At 41.9% G+C, this 20,282-nt stretch overlaps 1 protein-coding gene across 1 annotated transcript in view; it reads left to right on the top strand.

The window, feature by feature from the left end:
- Positions 1–14,872, top strand: part of LOC139161884 (A.superbus venom factor 1-like) — a 146,679-nt gene extending 131,807 nt beyond the window's left edge. The window contains exons 34-40 of the mRNA XM_070741578.1: positions 405–494; positions 3,524–3,629; positions 6,491–6,580; positions 6,744–6,827; positions 8,182–8,265; positions 12,435–12,570; positions 14,570–14,872. Of these exons, the coding sequence (XP_070597679.1) occupies positions 405–494; positions 3,524–3,629; positions 6,491–6,580; positions 6,744–6,827; positions 8,182–8,265; positions 12,435–12,570; positions 14,570–14,711 (732 nt within the window). The 3' untranslated portion in view covers positions 14,712–14,872. The remainder of the gene's footprint in view (positions 1–404; positions 495–3,523; positions 3,630–6,490; positions 6,581–6,743; positions 6,828–8,181; positions 8,266–12,434; positions 12,571–14,569) is intronic.
- The last annotated feature ends 5,410 nt before the right edge of the window (positions 14,873–20,282 follow it).

Below are 20,282 nucleotides of genomic sequence, written 5' to 3'. Positions count from 1 at the left end.
GGGCAGCCTCCGCTGTCTTCACTCCCCACCCGCTTCCTCCACCCACACCCGAACAGGGATCAGAATGTCAGTGGTGCTTAAATACAATTCACAGATGGGTTCACACACATTATTTGCTTTTACATTAATTCTTATGGGAAAAATTGCTTCTTCTTGCAAAATTTTCTTCTTACAAACCCAGTCATGGAACGAATTAAGTTCGTAATTAGAGGTACCACTGTATTAAAACACTTTTTGGCTGTCTCAAAGTTTCTCAGAGGTACATCCTAGAACCTTGAAAATACTTTCAGATTTTGCTATAAATGTATACTGGTGTCAGTACAAATGGCTTCAGTTATCTGCAGTTCCATGTATTTGAATCATCCTGAAGTAAATATCATCCTTTCTTTCCTTTCATTGTTTAGCTTTCTAAAGGAGTTGACAGATATATTTCCAAGTTTGAAATTGACAACAATTTGGCTCAGAAAGGAACTGTTGTCATTTACTTAGACAAGGTAAATACTTATGGAATCAATATCTTTGAGCATTTGCATGGTTGGTTATTTGGTTTGCTAGGCAAACACTAAAGTGTGTTATACTGAAAAAGATAGTGTGTATATTTAGCAAAATAAATCTACAAAATTCATTGTTGATTGTAACAGATTATATATCTTGTAAGAAAGAGATATAATGATCTCTTGCATAATATTTAAAGATTGCATTTTTGCCATATTTATCCATACATATAAATGTAGTACCACTTCCTATCTGTTTTCCATGATTGCAGTGATGTGCGGGCCACCAGTCCTTGAATCAGCAAACTATGCTACTCTAAATTCTGCTACCAATCTATATTCTGCCATAACAATGAGGCTGATGAATGGCACTGTCCTTGGTAGATTCCTTGAGTTTTGTTTTCCCTTCCACCAAGCACCATCTGTGTTTGGAAACAACCTCAGTCACTCCCCCTAACAGTTTCAGCGGATACTTAGAGCAGCATATCTTGCCATCTGTCAAATGGGTATTTTGGGTAGAGTGAAATATGAGCTAATACACCTCATCCATTTTAAAATCTCAAACCCGCCCTGATATATGTTGGTTCAGCTATTTGTGAAAGCAGCTCTAAAACTTTCTCGAAAGAGATAAATATGGTTAACTCACCAGTTATAGGCATGGAGAGGAGTCAGGTTGATATAGGAAGGCGTAATCAATAACGAGGAAGCTACATCCCTGGCTAAGAGTGCAATAGGATGATGATATCCAAATAATGATGGTATCCAAGCAAACATCCAAAGCTTTGAGTTCTGACCTGGAAGCCTGCAGCACCTGAAGTAACCAGAAAACAGCCAAGGAGAACTAGCATGCTAGAGATGACTATCAGAGTTGTGGGATTATTATCGTGATCCCTATGTACTGTGTTTCCCCGAAACTAAGACAGGGTTTTATTTTCTTTTAAAGCCTGAATTAAGGGTTTGGTCTTATTATTGGGGGTGGGGTGGGAGTTCTTATTATTTTGATGGTTCAACAAGCCCCAAGCGGTCTGTACACTCACAGCTGGGAGTCCGGCAGAGAGTCTTCCTCTGCATGCCGCCATCAAGCTTCTCCCCTCCCACAGCTGTGTCTGTGTGAGCACAAGCAGCCTGAAGACACCAAGCTGCATGAGCACCTGCCCCCTCCCCACTCATGCCCCTCCCAGGCCTTACGATAAGCACCAGATCCTTGAGGAACTTGCAGCTGATGCCGCCAGCACCCTCCATCAGCACCCAAGCAGAAGCCATGGCCTGGGCCAGCACTTGCAGAGCAGCCACTGCAGATGTGGAGTTTGGAGGAGGGTGAGAAAGAAAGACTTCTGCTGCTTCTGCTTTTGAGTGCACAAAAGGAAAGTAGTAGAAGCAGCAGAAGTGTTTATTTCTCTGCCCCAAACTCCACCAAACCCCAGCCAGGGCAGTGATTGCTCTGTGAGTTCGCTTCCCGCTTTATGTGGACGGTTATTGGAGACCTCCCCTTCTACCTTCCTCCACTCCCCTCTGCTCCAATCTCCCTGTGGTTCTGTCGACATGCCCTGGAAGCCCCTCCACCTTGGGAGTACCAGACAGAATGGTGGCTGAGCTGGATTCTTCCTAGCGGGGGGAAAGTCACATGATACATGACTGCAAGACCCACTTTCTCTTCCCAGGCACCCAGACACCGGGGAGCCACACTGTGGATGTCCCAACAGACGCAGCTCAGCTGGCCCAGCCATGGCCAATGCTCCCTGCCCGCAGCTGAGCTTGGCCTGCAATGGGCCGGCTGGAGTGACAAGGGCAGCAGAAATACCAGCAGCCAATGAGAAAATATTTCAGGGGGAGGGGGAGGGTGCACCTAGGATGCAGCACCAGGACAAGGAACCTTTTGGCTGCAAGCAAGAAATTTTTCTCTCCTCCAAACTCAGCCAGAAACGAGTCTTTGTGAGACTCATCATGCCTGTGGAGCTTCTTAGAGCAAAAGGGGAGAGAGATTTATTGAATGCAGCATGCAGCCAAAAGGTTCCTTTCCTGGTGCTGTGTCTTATGTGCACCCCCGTCCACCCAAAAGGTTTGCTCACTGGCAACTGGGGATGGCTCTATGTGAGTGGCAGGGATGTGCACACAACTCCATTTTCACAAGTGGCGTGCATGCATACTGCACATGCAAATGGAGCATGCACGGACATTCTCACCCACTGCTTGCACAAATAGGGATGCGCACACACTTGCCTGCCATTTCTGCATCCCAGTTCCAAATGGCTCAATATAGTTCATGCATGTGGTTCACAGTTTCTGGTTGAGACAGACTGAAGGGATCTTTCCTTGAACCCATGCCAAAACAGTATTTTCCCCTTCATGCAATCATTGCTCAGGGGGATCTTCAAACTCATATGAAATTAGCCTTTAGCACCTATTCCATTGGAGGGGGGTCCAGGGATTGTAGGGATTTCATAGGGAGGCAAAAGAGGAAGGATGGGGATTGGCAATGGGCTTAGCCAATTTTGTGCCAGTGTAGTTTCCTGCTGACTCAAAACAGGGAAGACAGCACTGTATCTGGGCACTGGGGGAACTTTGGATATTAAAAATAAGCATGACAGAATTGTTTTATACTCTAACTTTTGACCAGTATTTTCTGTGACACCATTTCAACCTGCTGCTCCTCTCCATATATGAACCTTTTCCATTGTTAATTTTTGTTCTGCACTACTTGGACAGACTTATAGAACTTAGTCCTTCAATCAGTGGGTCAAACCTGAGCACGCAACTTGGAATAAGTAGTTTCATTGAAGCAATATGGATTTTGTTTTATTTATTTGGTTATTATGTTATTTAATTTGTATGACATAGTGATGGGAACTCACCCTGTCCCACAATACTATCAGGCCTCAAATTGATTTGAAGGTCAGCAATTTCTGGTCGGCAGATCCAGCATCCTTATGCAGCTGCGCCACTGCATCTCTGGTTATACATATAAAATATCCTTATTACTTACATGGGCAAACTAGCACTCACAAAATTATCTTTTCTCTCCATCCTAGCTCTCCCACTCGGAGAATGAATGCCTGCATTTTAAGATTCACAAGCATTTTGAAGTTGGCTTCATTCAGCCAGGAACAGTCAAGGTGTACAGCTACTACAATCTAGGTAATGGCAGACGTATTGAACACTCCTTCATTCTCCCATTTCCCCCACAACAATTTTCCCCTATGAAGTGAATCAGGTTGAGAGAAAAGAACTTGTGCCCCAGCCCTCTGGAACCAACTCCCCCCCCCCAGAGATCAGAACTGCCCCCACCCTCCTTGCCTTTTGTAAGTTGTTGAAAACTCACTTGTGCCGCCAGGCATAGGGAAATTGACACCGCCCCTAACTACTTGGTTTATGTATGGTTTGATTGGGTTGTGTGATTATTATTTTTAGTTTTTAAATTGTGTTTTAAACACTCGATTTGTACATTGTTTATGGTAGTTGTGAGCCGCCCTGTGTTTTCGGAGAGGGACGGCATACAAATCTAATAAATTATTATTATTTATTATTATTATCCTGGCTGAACTCACAGTTCCCTTCTTCTTGCCTGGTGCCTTAACCATTATACCAAATTGGCTCTTTCCAAGGAACTCAACACACTGAAGCTTTGCAAAATTAGGCAAACTATCCAACAATAATTGATACTTTATAAAATATTCTTGATTTTGCAAAAGAGTCTGCGGAAAGGGGCAGCATACAAATCTAATTAATAATGATAATTATTATAATCTATTTTAGTATCTAGTGTAGTATTTTGGCATTCTTCTGCATGAGTTTCCCTTGCTTGCATCCTGAAGAGCAGTCAATTCGCCATGGCCACCTCAGTGCTACCAACTTCCCACAGCCAACTCACCATAGCACAACTCACCACAGAGCAAGAGTTACACTAATATCAAAGAAATGGTGGAAAAGAATCATTTAAGAAAGGATGCAAAAATTATTTGAAATAATTAAAAAGAAATGTTGAATTGTCCCACAGTGAATTGTCATGTGGCAAGTTGGCCGCAATAAGTTGGCCATGGCAAAATGGCTGTTGCAAGTTATTCCATTCTGAATCCAGTGACACCAAGATCCTGTTTTTCTCTGGTCTGGTGGGCAACATGATGCTCATCTTAGAGAAAAAAAGTGGTACCAAGATTTAGGAAACTGAGCTTATCTTGGCTGAGGAAGCCATTCTAATTAATATTTTGAAAATTCATTATAATTTTTATTTCTGAATAGTATTTTCAGTGCAGCTCTTTAACCACAAAAGTAATGCTATTTTAGAGAAAAACATATCTATAGTAGATCTATGGTAGTCACCATTCCTTTTCATTATCAGCAAAAATATGTTACACGCACACACACACACACATAGTAGGCAATATCCCAAAAAGCAATTTGTTTTGAAAAGAAATCCCCAAATGCATACACATTTATAAAGTATTAAATGTTTACAATATAAAATAACTGATAAAAATATCTAATCCAACTAATAGTTTTTTGAAAGTTGAAAAACCCAAACTGATGAACACCCATGGTCAGTTCTAATTCAGTTTTGTTGGCTGCACAAATCAATGGATTATGCTTTAATTTCAGGAAAGGATTTGTTCTCTTAAGACATTCTGCTGCACAAATCATTTGCAGTGATTTTGCAGATAGGTGCAACCGTAAGATCGCTTACTACGTCACAGGGATACCTAATTTACCTGAAAGGTCAATTTGTTCCCATTTGATCTCATTCTTGCTAGGTCTTGTTAACTCCAGTGAAAGTGCAAGATTATTGGCCTGTAATCTCACTTATAAGGCAACTGAAGTCCTCACTTACAACGGCCATGGGACACTGCAATTGTTCAAAGTCACAATGGGGCTAAAAATTAACTTCGTGATCAATCTTTGCATTCACAATCATTGTAGAACCCCTCAGTCATGTGATTGCTACTTTGAAACTGGCATACATATTTGCTTGCAACAATATTGTATAATTTGGAAGGTGGAAGTAAAATTGTATTTTTCACCTAGCAACTGCATCTCTTGGCTTAACAACCAAAGGCGAAATAAGTTCATACAAGGCCAATTGTATTCACACGATTTTCTGATTAGTGACCAAGTTGTGATCACTAAGTGAGAACTATAAGAAGACTCTGTATTGGTATTGGTATTGGTATTGGTATTGGTATTGGTATTGGTATTGGTAATGCCAGAGCCAGGGTATTATCTGTAATGTTGCACAGAAGCTCCCTAAAATTGAAGACTTTAATACTAGGAGACCTTAGTTTTATAACAGACCATATGAATCATGAATACAGATAGTCTTCTGGCAAAACCCCTTCTGCTTTGATAAGCAGGATTCAGACTTACAACTGCATGGTTTGCTTGATGACCATGTGATTAGATAATAACTGCAATAACTCACTTACCGACCATAATTGAAATGATTATAAAATTGAGTCTCATCATGTGAAGATTCAATTTACAACAGCAATGACCTATGACCAGAATTACGGGCTCAATAGTAGTAATAATGGACCTATAGTCCATTTTAAACTGTGAAAAAGTGGCATGTATAGGACACATCAAGGAGGATTAGGATGACAAAAGTAAACATTGTGTTGTCACACCACATGTCCCATTCCTTTTGTATGTTAATTGTGGCATCACATGCATGCTCAAAACTGGCAATGCAATGCCCTTTGACAAAAGGAGCAGAATTCTATAAATATTCATGTTCCAACTTCCTAACTCCATGAGATAATGGGATATCCTCTCGTACATTTCTTGATGCATAGTAGGACTCTCTGCTTCTCAGGTAAATGCTTAACAAAACTCAATCAGCCAACCAACTTTCTTGATAAGTTTCCATTGCCTTGTCAGGTCAGACATGCACCAAATTTGAAATTTTCTTGACAAAAAACGTTACCCTTTGTTCTTCTAAATAATAATATAGTCATCATAGATTTATTGATGTGACCTATGGACATAACTTTTAATTCTTCCTTTAGATGAACAGTGTTCCAAGTTCTACCATCCAGATAAAGGAACAGGCCTTTTCAATAAAATATGTCAGGGCAACATTTGCCGATGTGCAGAAGGTAAGTTGGAATAATTAAATAACATTTGTATCCAAACACCAAAATAAAAGGCTTGGTAAAGAGATAGTGTGGAATATTTCTCCTTGGCAACGTCTTTTAAATGAGAACATGTACCCTCAACAGTCTATCCAACATTCTGTCTTCTTCTTTTCCCTTCTTGAAGAAACCTGTTCCTTGCTCAACCAGCAGAAAAATATTACTCTTCAGACACGAATTAAAGAAGCCTGCGAGCCAAATGTGGATTATGGTATTTATATTGTAGAATCTTAGTGGTGTCTTTCATTGTCTACTTCTAATTATCAACAAATCATGATTTGCCATGATCAATAATCATAATAAGATGGATTTTTTTTAACCTGCAGTGATATTTTTCTAGTGAGCATGGTGCTGCTTTTTGGTGTGCTATTTACTCTCCAGTGCAACATATAACAATTCAGGGCTCCTAGAAATAGATTTGTATCAATGAGTAAGCAGAGCCAAAAGACTGAGGTTCAGAGAACATTTCCATGCTGCACACACTCACTTTTCACTCTCAATTCTTCAAAAAAGTTGCATGAAGCCAAAGTGCAGTAATCTGTGTGGCCCCAACTTCAAAACCCAGAGCTTAATAATAATAATAATAATAATAATAATAATAATAATAATAATAATAATAATAATAATTTATTAGATTTGTATTAAACTCTACAGTGCTGTGAAGCAGAGTGAGGTGAAAGTTTTCACAAAAGGGGGAAAGGACTTCTTGGAAGTTTAGCTCTGCAGTAGTCCAGACCGGAAGAGCAGCCAGGCACGTCAGCAGGATCTTTAGCATAAAGTTACATTAAACAGATTGATGAAGACTGAAAGTATTTCTCCCATCCTCTTTTTTGATTCTCTGGAAAACTAGGGAGGGTCTCCTCTGAAACACTTCCTATGTTTCTGCCACATTCACAGACTGAGCTGCCTCTCATGAAACCATTGCCTAGGTAGGCTGCATGTCGTCCTCTTGTCTCCCAAGGTCAGTCCGACAAACCTGTAATGGTACCTGGGAAGGATCTTGGGAGATGGCTAAACAAAAGGAACTCAAGTGTGACACATATATCTAAAAAGACCCACTCTAGTTTCCTGGTCTGTAAAAGGGACAGGGGAGTAATGTCCTTGCAAGCTTCTGTTATTTCAACCTTACAATAAAGTAATTTTAGTCCATCTGGCCATACTTCATATCTGGGCCACCTCACATGACACACTCATAGAACCAGGGCACCTTAAGAGAAAATACACAATTTGCTTCCATGTATCCCAGTTTGGAGCTAATACTCAGTGGCCTCACCTGGAAGTTTCTAGACTGCCACAAAGATCCAGCCTGGAAGTGCCCATAGTCTAGGTGGAAACATTAGCAGTACCTGTCCCAAAGGTGCTTTTCCAAAAAGCAACTGGACTTTCTTGGTAAGAAAGGAAATCTAGTTGCTTTTTGGAAAAGAACCTTTGGGACAACCATGACGTGGATGATTGGGACTCTCCATAGAAAATTAGCAGCACCTGTGTCTCACTGATTATGCCACTCATGGTGAAAAATAATCAGCTGTTTTAATGAGTATTGTTTCTGTCTTTGTTCTTATAAGTCTACAAAACCAAGCTGCTTCGAATAGAAGAAAAAGATGGTAATGATATCTATGTCATGGAAGTTTTAGAAGTTATTAAAGCAGGTAAGAATTTTTCCCTAAAACAAACATTTTCTTTAAATCTGAAAGTTCATTTGAACCCTATTTGAAAATTTACATTGGTCTATTTGATTTGATTTGATTTGATTTATTCAATTTAAGTGCCACCCCAGTCTTAATTGATTCTGGGCAGTGTAGAATAAAATCAAACAAAATAATAAATGCAATATAGTAAAATTATTAAGGGAATAGGAAAAAGAATAAAGAGCAAAAAACAGATTTGAAAGGCCAGGCGCCCTCGGCACCAGGCCGACATTTGCATTGATGCCGGATTAGCACGGCACTGACTTCCTGGTTGGCTGGGAGGTCTCGCGTTGCAGCGCAAGACCTCCCAGCATCCTCTGCGCGGCCTCCCATGGCCAGAAGGGATGTAGGGGGAGTGAGCAGCCTTTTTAAAGGCTCGTAAGCTGCTCAGCTCTCCCCTTCTTGCTGCCTGGCTGCAAGCAAGAACAGACAGGGCCGACAGAGCCACACACACACCCTTTCTTCCTGGAAGGCGTCAAGGAAGAAGGAAAACACGGTGCCATTTCTGAACCCCTGGGATCGAGGCGATCACCAGGAGCAACACAGATTTGCTGGAGGGGAAGGATGGGAGGGGTGGCTGGGAAGGCAGCAAGGCCATTATCCCTGTAATGGAGCCTCTGGGTAGCCAAGAAGACAGACAGCTTCTCCTTCCCTCTACAATGAAGTCGGACATCGTGGTGAAAGGCCCCTGAGATTGTAGTGATCGCCAGGGGCAGTTCAGGTTTGGAGGGAAGGGCAGCTGGGTGGGCTAGATCCACAAGGCAATGTGGGGGAGAACCGATTTTGCTTTCAGAAGATGCAGCCAGGAGAGTTGTCTGAAGCTCCTCAGGCAGTTGGTGTGGGGAGACTCGGACCTGTAGCCCCAATGGCGAGCAAGCATGGGCGAAGAGGGGCTTGCTTTTCCAAATTAAGTTTAGAATTAAATGGGAGTTCAGGACATAATACAATGTTCCCCAGATTTTCTGTTCCCCGCATGAAACAAGGCACAGGTGGCATCTTACTACCATCTTCTAGGTTGTTTTCCTCTGCTTGTTAAGGTATTTGTGTGCCATTAATTCCTGCTGGGGGAAATGCCAAGACCAACTTTATAAAGGTTGATGTGCCACTCTATAGACATAATTGGGACCTTCTCTCTCTTGCAGGGTTTTTATTATTTAGTTGTTTTTTCTATATTTGCTCTTTGAGGATAGAAACCCTTGTGATATAAGTTTCCAAGCTAGGTCAACAGTCGTGATTAAAATCATCATAAATGATGTTTTTAAAGACATTATCTTCAGGTTGGGAAATGAAGGTTCAGCCCTGGAAAGGTTTACAGGAAAAGAAAAAGAAAAAAATGACCTTAGTTTTCTTTGCTTTAATTAAATTATTATAGAGACTTGCAGGAGGCTGAAAAGTGGGAGCCTTGATAGAATCCAGCCACGTTTAAAAAGACTTGCAGAGATATACCTACTCAAAACAAATTTGGCACCAGTGGTTAAGGGAAATGACCTTAAGTGCATACCTTTGAGCAAATAAGGATCCTTAATTGAAATGTTGGCACCTTGGATCATCGCTTCATTTTAAGCAGGATATAAAGAGCACTACTTTCTGACATCTTTTATTTCTGTGTTGATAGAGGATTTTACATGGCTGGAATCATAGTTCTTAATACACAAAGCTCACATGCTGGACCTTCCCTACAGGGATGTGACACAAATTCTAAGCTCCATCACTAGGCTTTCAAAAGAGACTGGATATCTATTTGTCTAAAATGGCACAGTCTCCTGCTCGAGCGGGGGTTGGACTGGAGGACATCTAAAGTTCCTTCCAACTATTATTCTATGCACCTTGCCTTACGAATTTAATTCATTCCATGACCAGATTTGTAAGATGAAAAGTTCGTAAGATGAAGCAATTTTCCCCATAGGAATCAATGTAAAAGCAAATAATGCATGCAAACCCATCCCAAAAGTCACCCCTTTTGCATTGCGCTGCTGGGAATCCCCACCTCCGGACATCCGTTGCCAACCGAAGCACGGGGATTCCCCAGAGGCTCCCCTCGCTGGGATTCAAAGCAGCACTGGCAAAAATGAAGGGATCCTGATTGTTCAAGTTTGTCAAGATCCTTCTGTATTTTGTGCCTATAGATCAGTGTTTCCCAACCTTTTTTGAGCCGCGGCACATTATTCATATTTTCAAAATTCTGGGGAACACTGAACGGGGGAGCGGGGGGGCTAAAGAAAAGTTTGGACAAAAAAAATATCTCTTCCTCCATTTCACACTATTTCTCCCTCCCTCTTTCTCTCTCTTCCTTCCTTCCCTTCTTTCTCTTTCTCCATCCCTCTTTCTTTCTTCCTCTCTTTTTTGTTCTCTTTCTCTCTCCCTCCTTCCCTCCCTCTATGTCTTTCCCTCTCCCTCCTTCCCCCCTCTCTTTCTCTCTCTCTCTCTTGCTTTCTTTCCCTCTCTTTCTCTTGCTTTCTTTCCATCTCATTCTCTCTCCCCTCCTTTTTCTCTCTCTCTCTTTCTCTCTCGTTCACCACGCCAGCAACAGAGAGAAAAAGAAAGAGAGAGAGAGAGCCAGAGAGAGAATGGAGGGCGCCGTTGTCTTCGCCTCCGCCCGCCGGCTCTGCAGCTAAGAGGCAGCAGCCATCAACCCCCTCGCCCTCCCAGACGTCCCCAGCGCCCGGCCACGCGCCGCCTCCCGTTAGCCCGGCCGACTTTTCCCTGCTGCCGTTTTCTCTTCATGGCGCAAAGCCACACAGTCCCGGACTCCCGGATCGCTCGCTTCTTCGGCCAGCAAGCCGGCTGCCCGGCGCGGCGCTTTCCTGGGCAGATGGCTTTGCTGACCGGAGAAGTGAGCGATCCGGGAGTCCGGGACTGTGTGGCTTTGCGTCATGAAGAGAAAACGGCAGCAGGGAAAAGTCGGCTGGGCTAACGGGAGGCAGCGCGTGGCCGGGCGCTGGGGACATCTGGGAGGGCGAGGGGGTTGATGGTTGCTGCCTCTTAGTTGCAGAACCGGCGGGCGGAGGCGAAGACAACGGCGCCCTCCATTCTCTCTCTGGCGGTGGAGGAGAGGGGGCAGATCGCGCCCCAAGACAGGAGGCGGCGGCGAGTGGGCGGATCGGGCGGGCAATGGGGCAGGACAGAGAAGCTAGGGGCGTGTTTGGCCGGAGGCACCGTGGGGAGGCAGGGGCGGCCGCGGCTCCCTTTACTCCTACTGCCGCACCTCCCCACCCCTGCCTCCTTTTTCCCGCCTTCCTTCTTTGGGGCCCAGCAGGAGAGCGCCGGAAACAGCTGCATCGGGCAGCAGCCGGGGGACAGCTGCGAGTGGGAGCTCCAGGTCGGAGGCACTGGTGGTCCGGCACTGGCAGCGCCCCACCCAGCTGGAACTTCCAAAGACTTCGTGGCACACCTGGCCGTGTCTCGCGGCACACTAGTGTGCCGCAGCACATCGATTGGGAAACGCTGCTATAGATGCAGGTCTGGTGATTTCTTTTGCTTGTAAGAGGAGTATGCCTTTAGATTGACCTCCCCACTCTTTTTCTGTGATTTAAAGAGAGGAAACAGCTTATTCCTCATCATTATCACTGTTATTCAAACTCACCAAAGGGTTTTTCTAAATGGAATGTTTCTGTTTTAAATAAGGATTCCAGATTTTGTCTGTGGGGATGAGGAGCTAGGGATGAATTACGTCAGAAAAAGAGGAAGGAGCCTTTTTTTTTTCATTTTATCAGTTTCCTGTACCCTGATCAATTTGCTCCAATGAATCAGAAGATCCTCCCAAGTGTGGGAAGGGTCTGTTATAGGGGGCTGCCAATGGCCTCTGTAAAAATAGCCTTCCTTTCACTACTGTTAATACGAATCTTTCTTGGATGATGTGCAGATAGATGAGGTTAGCTTGAAAAGTGCTCTAATATTGAGATAGGGAACTGGTTTTTCAGGGTCAGATGCTGCAGCATCTGTGTTGCGTATAATTGGCCTCTCTGGGGAAAAAGGTGGAGCTGAGATGGTTTATTTGCCTCAGGGTGATAAATACAGACCAATAGCAGTTGAAGAAAGGGCTAATGCACCCACTAAATACAGCTATTCCCCCTTCTCTGGTTACATATCCCTAATGAAATATTTATTCAGATTCTATCTAATTTCTGCAGGCACTGACCGAAATCCACAAGCAAAGCCCCGCCATTATCTAAGTCAAAGGAAATGCCAGGAGGCTTTGGATTTGAAGGTGGACAATGATTATTTGATCTGGAGTCTCGACAGTGACCTGTGGCCCATGAAAGATGAGTATGTGTATATCACTATTTTTTTAAATTTTCTAAAATTTTATAAAGTTTGTTTTCCTGCTATCAAATCCATAGAACACCTAACAATATATTTACAGTACCATAGAATGTTGTGTTACGTCTTTGAAAGCAATCATAATCTGAATGATTTAATATCAAAATAGCCATTCTTTTTCAGATTTATTGGATATCACTTGGGTCAGTTACACATGACATTGTAGGGAAGACTGTAGAATAAGCTTAATTAGGATTTTCAGATTCCTTCATGCATGGATAGCACCATCTGCCCAACAAAATCTCTTTGGGAATATCTAATGCTTTTTCCCAGATGTTTCAAGTCATACAGTCCATATGCTGAAGAGCTGTGTTGGCCTGGAGGAGTTTTTTTCTAGCAAAACCTCAAATTTCCCAGTGCCTCCAGTTCAGACCTGCAAGGATCCATACATGTGAGATATTTCACTCAGCAAAGAATAAAAGTTGTCTGCATGTCTTTGTTACTGTCTAGTGGTTGCCCAGATTTTTGCAGTCCATACCTACTTAGTCCAATCATTTCATTTCACTTTGGGCTGAATTATTTCAACCATTGTTTTTATAGTACAGACAGTTCAGCAGGGGAAAGGTTGCTCCTCTCTATACACGTAAACATATACCTGAAAAAGCGATAGTAGATTATTACTGTGTATTTAGGAACATACTGTATTTTTCAGAGTATAAGATGCACCTGAGTCTAAGAGCTAGGAACATCATTAGCACCTGGAAAGAAACAGTCAGAGCAAGTAGATCAATGGAAAAAACCCTGCAACAACTTAGGGCTTAGAAAACATTCTTTTTCGCAGAGAGTAACAATGAAAGAGCTTGCAAGCTGGTAAGAGCTGGGAACATTGTTAGCAACTGGTTAGGTCTGGAAAGAAACATGTGGAGCAAGTTAGACCAATGGGGGGGGAACCTGCAAAAACGTAGGGCTTGGAAAACATTCTTCACAGAAAGAAACCATGAAAGAGCTTGGGAACATTGATAGCACCTGGTTAGGGCTGGAAAGAAACCTATTCAAAGCAAGTTGGAGCAATGAAAAAATCCCTGCAAAGACTTAAGGCTTGAAAAACATTCTTCCCAGAGAAATAATGGAAGCGCTTGCAAGATAAGAGCTGGGAAGATCATTAGCAACTAGTTTGGGCTGAAAAAAAAGTTCCATTCAGAGTACAAGATGCACCCAAATTATCAACCTCTTTTAGGGAGGAAAAAGGTGTGTCTTATGCTCCAAATACGCCTGTTGTTTTAGGTGTTTTTGGAAACATCAAGTCTGATATTCATTTACCTGAAGAAAATCAAAATACTGCTTGGGTGATTTAATCTCTCAAAGCAACATAAGGATTTTCCACACTTTTTCACACTTCTTAAAGTCTCTCTAGATTGTCTTAACTGCCACAAACCTGATGCCTGTCTTATTCTCATTGCCTGGTTGACTTTGAGAAGTTTTATCTTGGGTTTTTTTCCCCTTCCATTTGGGTTCCATACTTCTAAAGTTTTGTTGATAATATATACCTTTAGCATTCAGATCCAATTTTCTGCTGTTTGTCCCAACTGAAATTCGTAAAGTCTTAGACTGAAGAGAGTTTTATCTATGAGATAAAACTGATTTATCATTGAATTAATTAATTAATTAATTAATTAATTAATTCATTCATTCATTCTTTCATCAGATCTGTGCTGTATACTGCCAAATCTTTGCAACTCCTGAGGGTGTCATGATAGCAGTCATGTTTTACATCAGGAGCCATTTAAATTTTCCAGAATTCAATTGAGGATTCGGATTTTAAGGAAAAAGAAGTTTCTTTTCTCACCCTAAAAACAAAATCTAAATTGAAATGTCATATTCGTAGCATGAAATGTTTTTAAACTATATTTGGATTCAATCCAAGCCCAACGCGTTGTTCCAACAAGAGACAGTTGAACTAATTTCCTTGCAGGGTTGTTTTTAGCTATCCTGTTTTTCTTTCCAGTATTTCCTACCTCATTACAAAGAACACCTGGATCGAGAGATGGCCCAATGAGGATGAATGCCAGGATGACGAATTCCAGAACTTGTGTGAGGACTTTACTCAGTTGTCCAACACACTGACTATTTTTGGTTGCCCTCATTAAAATTTAGAAGAATCAATGATACGAAGAACAGTCTCAGAAAAATAGGTTTTTGAGTCAATACATATATGTTACTTTGCCTCTTGATTTTTTAGTTTTTTATCATTTTGCTCTGCTATTTTCTTCAAAATTGTTTATACATAAAATAAATAATTGATTTCTTGCTTTGGTATCCTGTTGATTGTTAATAAGCAGTGATATTTCAAGATTACTTGAGGGACCATCTCCTGCCGCATGAGCCCCAGTGACTGATTAGGTCCCACAGAGTCAGCCTTTTCCAGGTCCACTCTTATTGCAAGAAAGAAAAGTACCAAATGTGCAATTCTGGCCCAGAAGGCAATATTTAAGCCCTTTACCTTTTCCCTTTAGGAAAAGAATTGGAAAGCCAGGATTTGTATTGGCGGTGTGTTCAAATAATATTGTGAACAGTGAGGTTTGTTATTTTGGACAAGCCCTCCTATCTTTCCCTTCAGAATATGACCCTCTTCGGAGAGGGGTGGCATACAAATCTAATAAATTATTATTATTATTATTATTATTATTATTATTATTATTATTATTATTATTATTATTGGATAATTAATTTGTTAAAACAATTAGTCCCTTTTAATAATTTAAACAATACAGCATTTTGTATTGACTCGTCAGTAGCTACATTACAATGGCACGGTTAAACTCATCCTCAAGCATAATATCTAGCAAGAGCACTAATTAAGCCTATAAGGTATGCAGGAAAGCAATCAATAAACAAGCCTTATGCCCATGGGAGGCATAGATTGACACAAAACTGTTTCTGCATGCACAAGGGAGGCTTCAAACGGTTAATGGCAGCCGCTTCAGAAAGCTGCAGGAAATGAGAGTTTCTGTTGCACAGTAGAAATTTAAACACAGAGTTTGGATCCACCTGGTGGCCAAAAAGTAGTAAGGGTCTTGCAATAGCCAAAGAAGGCATTTTATGGTCATGATTTGCTGTTGTTGGATTACTCAAAACTGTCTGGGGAACATGCCCTTTTATTCTGAAAGTCAAACACCTCTCAGTTCTGCCAATGTAATTGTCTCCACAATTACAAAGAAATTGGTAAACACAATGCATTTAGGTGCAGACAGGTTGTGCTTCCTTAATTGCCTCAGCGGTAGCCTCTGGATTTGATGTATTTATTTTATTTATTTATTAAAGTTGAAAGGGACCTTGCAGGTCATCAAGTCCAACCCCCTGCTTAAGCAGGAAATCCTACAGCACTCCAGCCAAATGACAGTCCAATCTCCTCTTGAAAATATCCAAAGTTGGGCAGTTCACAACCTCTGCTGGCAGGCAGTTCCACTGGTTGATCGCTCTGACCGTCAGGAAGTTCTTCCTTATTTCTAGGTTGAATCTCTCCTTGGTCAGCTTCCAACCATTGTTCCTCGTCTGGCCCTCTGGTGCCCTGGAAAACAGCATGACCCCTCAAGTACCTGTAGACTGCTATCATGTCCCCACTGGTCCTCCTTTTCTCTAGGCTGTCCATGCCCAGTTCCAGCAATCTCTCTTCGTAAGTCTTGGTTTCAAGTCCCCTAATCATTTTGGTTGCTCTTTTCTGCACCTTCTCCAGAGTTTCAATGTCTCTTTTGAAGTGTGGTGACCAGAACTGAATGCAGTACTCCAGTTGTGGTCTGACCAGGGTGTTATAGAGTGGTATTAATACCTCTCTGGCAGTGATGGGCTATCAAAATTTTTACTTCCACACTGTAGGCATGGCCTATGCATTTTGTTTCAACATCTTTCAGTGCAAATTGGGTGCTCTGGGGTGGAGCTCCATATTTTCCTACCAGGACTGAGTTCCTGACCATTCCCATGGGAGCCCATCACTGCTCTCTGGTCTTGGCGTGTATCCCCCTGTTGATACAGCTTAGGATTGTGTTGGCCTTTTTAGCCACTGCTGCACATTGCTGGCTCATATTTAGTTGATTATCCACCAAGACTCCGAGATCCCTTTCACAGTCATTACTGCTAAGTATTGTTCCTCCCAGGCTGTGTGTGTGTCTAGGGTTTTTTTTACCTAGGTGAAGGACAACGTTGAACATCATTTTATTATTTATTTATTCATTCATTCATTCATTCATTCATTCATTCATTTGATTTTTATGCCACCCTTCTCCTTAGACTCAGGGTAGCTTACAACATGTTAGCAATAGCACTTTTTAAAAGAGCCAGCCTATTGCCCCCACAATCCGGGTCCTCATTTTACCCACCTTGGAAGGAGAGAAGGCTGAGTCAACCTTGAGCCGGTGATGAGATTTGAACCTTCAGTGGCCTGCAGTACAGCACTCTATCTGTACATTAGAACCATCTTTACAAAGGAACAACGTCCGCCCTGTCAATGACTACTTCAGCTTCAACCAAAACAACACACAACCACACAACAGATTCAAGCTTCATATTAACCGCTCCAAACCTGACTGCAAAAAGTATGACTTTAGTAATCAGGTGGTCGAAGCATGGAAGTCTTTACCAGACTCTGCTGTGTACAGCACTCTACCTGTAGTTTGTTAGTTTGGGCCCACAGCGTTAATCTATCTAGGTCTTTCTGTATTTTGAGCCTATCCTCTAGGGTGTTGGGTATACCTGGCAGCTTGGTGTTGTCTACAAATTCGATTAGTTCCCCCTCTATTCCCTCATCTAGGTCATTGATGAAAATGTTGAAGAGCACAGGGCCCAGGACAGAATCCTGTGGTACCCCACTGCCTACCTTCTTCCATGTGGATTTGGAGCCATTGAGGATAACTCGTTGGGTGCAGTTGGTCAGCCAACTGTTTATCCATCTGCATGTGTTGTAGTCTACCCCGTCTACCCTGTCTTCATTTTTTAGTGTAGTGATTGTTTCCTTGATTTTCTTCTTGTTGTTTATGTGCTGGAAGAAGCTTTTTTTTGTTGTCATTGACTTTCATTGCTAGGTATTGTTCATGTTGGGCTTTGCTGTTCTTATTATTTTGTTTGCAGATTCTTGCTGTTTGTTGAAATTCTGCCTTGGTTATGTGTCCTTTCCATTTTTTTGTATTTGGCTTTTTTTTTCATTTAGGTTGTTTGTGAGGTCTTTGTTTAGCCATGCTGGGGGTTTTTTAGTTTTCCTGTGTTTTTGAGGGCCTCCCAGGTTTCCTGTGTGGATTTACCCTTTAGAACTTCCTTCCAGGATATTTCCTGGATATTCCTTCCAGGATATTTCCTGGATATTTTCCAGGTTGTCTCTGAGCTTGTTGAAGTCCGCTTTTCTGAAGTCTGGGACTGTAGTGGTGTTGGGTTCAGCAGTTAGTGATTGTATTATATTGAATTTTAGGATGACGTGGTCACTCTCACCCAACGTCCCTTCTACTTCGATTCCCTCTATCATTTCTTCCCTGTTTGTTAGTATTAGGTCTAGTGTTTCAGTTCCTCTTGTTCCTGTTTCTACTTTTTGGGCTAGAAGGATATCTGCGAGACTGGTGAGAAATCGATTAGACTTTCCGCTTGATGATGTAATATGTGAAGCTCAGATGTACTGAAAGTTGCTTGAATTTGTTTGTAATAGTACAGATGACAGATTCAACAATTCCTCTGTACAACTGTATCAACGGCTCCTGGTGCAGTCTGAACTTCTTAAGTTTTATTTATTATTTGGATTTGTATGCCGCCCCTCTCCGAAGAAGTTGACGAAGGAAGAACATTCTTTGTTGTTTATTTATTTATTTATTTTGTCAAAAACATAATGTAAGATAGGAAATGATCATAGTAAGATATAATAATAGAAGAATAAGGATAAAACATTTGGAGTAATATATAAGGAGTAATCATTGGGAATAATAGAATTCAAATACATAAACATAGGTGTATGTGGGACATTAGGACAGGGGACGGGAGGCAGGTTGGTGCACGCCCTTTACCGACCTCTTAGGAATCTGGAGAGGTAGACTGTGGATAGTCTAAGGGTAAAGTTTTGGGGGTTAAGGGAAGACACAGCAGAGTCTAGTAAAGAGTTCCATGCTTCGACAACCCAATTACTAAGGTCATACTTTTTGCAGTCAAGTTTGGAGCAGTTAATATTAAGCTTGAATCTGTTGTGTGCTCATGTGTTGTTTTGGTTGAAACTGAAGTAGTCGTTGACAGGGAGGACGTTGTTCCTTTGTAATGATGGTTCTAATGTTTGGTGTCCGTTTCAAATCCTGGGAGATTATAGAACCGCAAAACATGAAGGATTCTACAACTAATACTGTAGATGCAGAATAGAAGGGCTCCTCCTAAAATCCCATCTCTACAGTTCTAAGCATATTCAGCACCAGATTGTTCCAGCTGCACTACAGGACAAGTTGTTCAAATTCCGATCTATATGCATGCTCATCACTGTCTCAAATGAGACCATCAACTGTTGCATCGTCTGCAAACTTCATTACAATAGCCAGTTTAGTGACAGTTCAAAGTTACAACAATATTGAAAAAAGTGACCTATGACCATTTTTCATACTTAACAATCATTGTAGCATCCGCATGATCATATGATCAAAATTCAGATATTTGGCAACTGACTCATATTTATGACAGTTGCAGTGTTCCCGGCTTAGGTGGTCACTTTTTGTGGCCTTCTGACAAGCAAAGTCAATGGGGAAGCCAAATTAGATTAGATTAGATTAGATTTATTGGATTTATATGCCGCCCCTCTCCGAAAACTCGGGGCGGCTCACAATAACAAATTCACTTAACAACCATGTTACTAACCTAGTAACTGCATGACTCTTAACTGTGGCAAGAAGGGGAATAGAATAGAATAGAATAGAATAGAATTCTTTATTGGCCAAGTGTGATTGGACACACAAGGAATTTGTCTTTGGTGCATATGCTCTCATGGTGCAAAATCCCTTCTTGCTCAGCAGGAGAAAGCAGTTGTAGGTCAAGGACTACCTGTAACACAGGGATCCCTAGAGATGTGATCATAGGTCTATAGCCATGATGGCGAACTTAGAGCACGCATGCCACAGATGCCACCACAGAGCTCTCTGTGGGCAAACAAGCCATTGCTCAGTTCAGCATGCATGCCGGCCAGCTGATTTTCAAGTATTTGCCATGCATGCATGGGGGGCAGGATGCATGTGGGAGATGCACACGCACACATGTTTGTGGTGGGGGGTCATACATGCATGCAGAGGGGGTGGGGGGAGCATGGGGAAATTGCACATGCATTGCATTATGAGTGCCACCACGTGTGTGTACTGTTGCACACACACATGCTTTCAGCACATGACGAAAAAATTTAATCATCACTTTATCTCTCTTTCTCTCTCTCTTCTTTACTCTCTCTCCCTCCCTTTCTTTTTCTCTATTTCTTTCTCTCCCTCCCTCTTTCTTTCTTTCCTTCTCTCCCTTCCGTCCTCTCTCTTTTCTCTCTCTCTTTCTCCCTCCCTCTCTTTCTCTTTCTTTCTCTCTCTTCCTTCCTTCCTCTCCTTTTCTCTCTCTCTTTCTCTCTCTCTTCCTTCCTCCCTTTTCCTTTCTTTCATTAATGGGTGGGGTTGGGGAGAGTTCTTGATTAAAAAATTGGTTTATCTGGAGCAAAAAAATCTTTCTTTTTTTCT

Source organism: Erythrolamprus reginae, chromosome 2 (genome assembly GCF_031021105.1).
Source record: "Erythrolamprus reginae isolate rEryReg1 chromosome 2, rEryReg1.hap1, whole genome shotgun sequence".
NCBI classification, from domain to species: Eukaryota; Metazoa; Chordata; class Lepidosauria; order Squamata; family Dipsadidae; genus Erythrolamprus; species Erythrolamprus reginae.
Note: the sequence above shows the minus strand (reverse complement) of the source record. Positions and strands in the feature narration are given on the sequence as shown.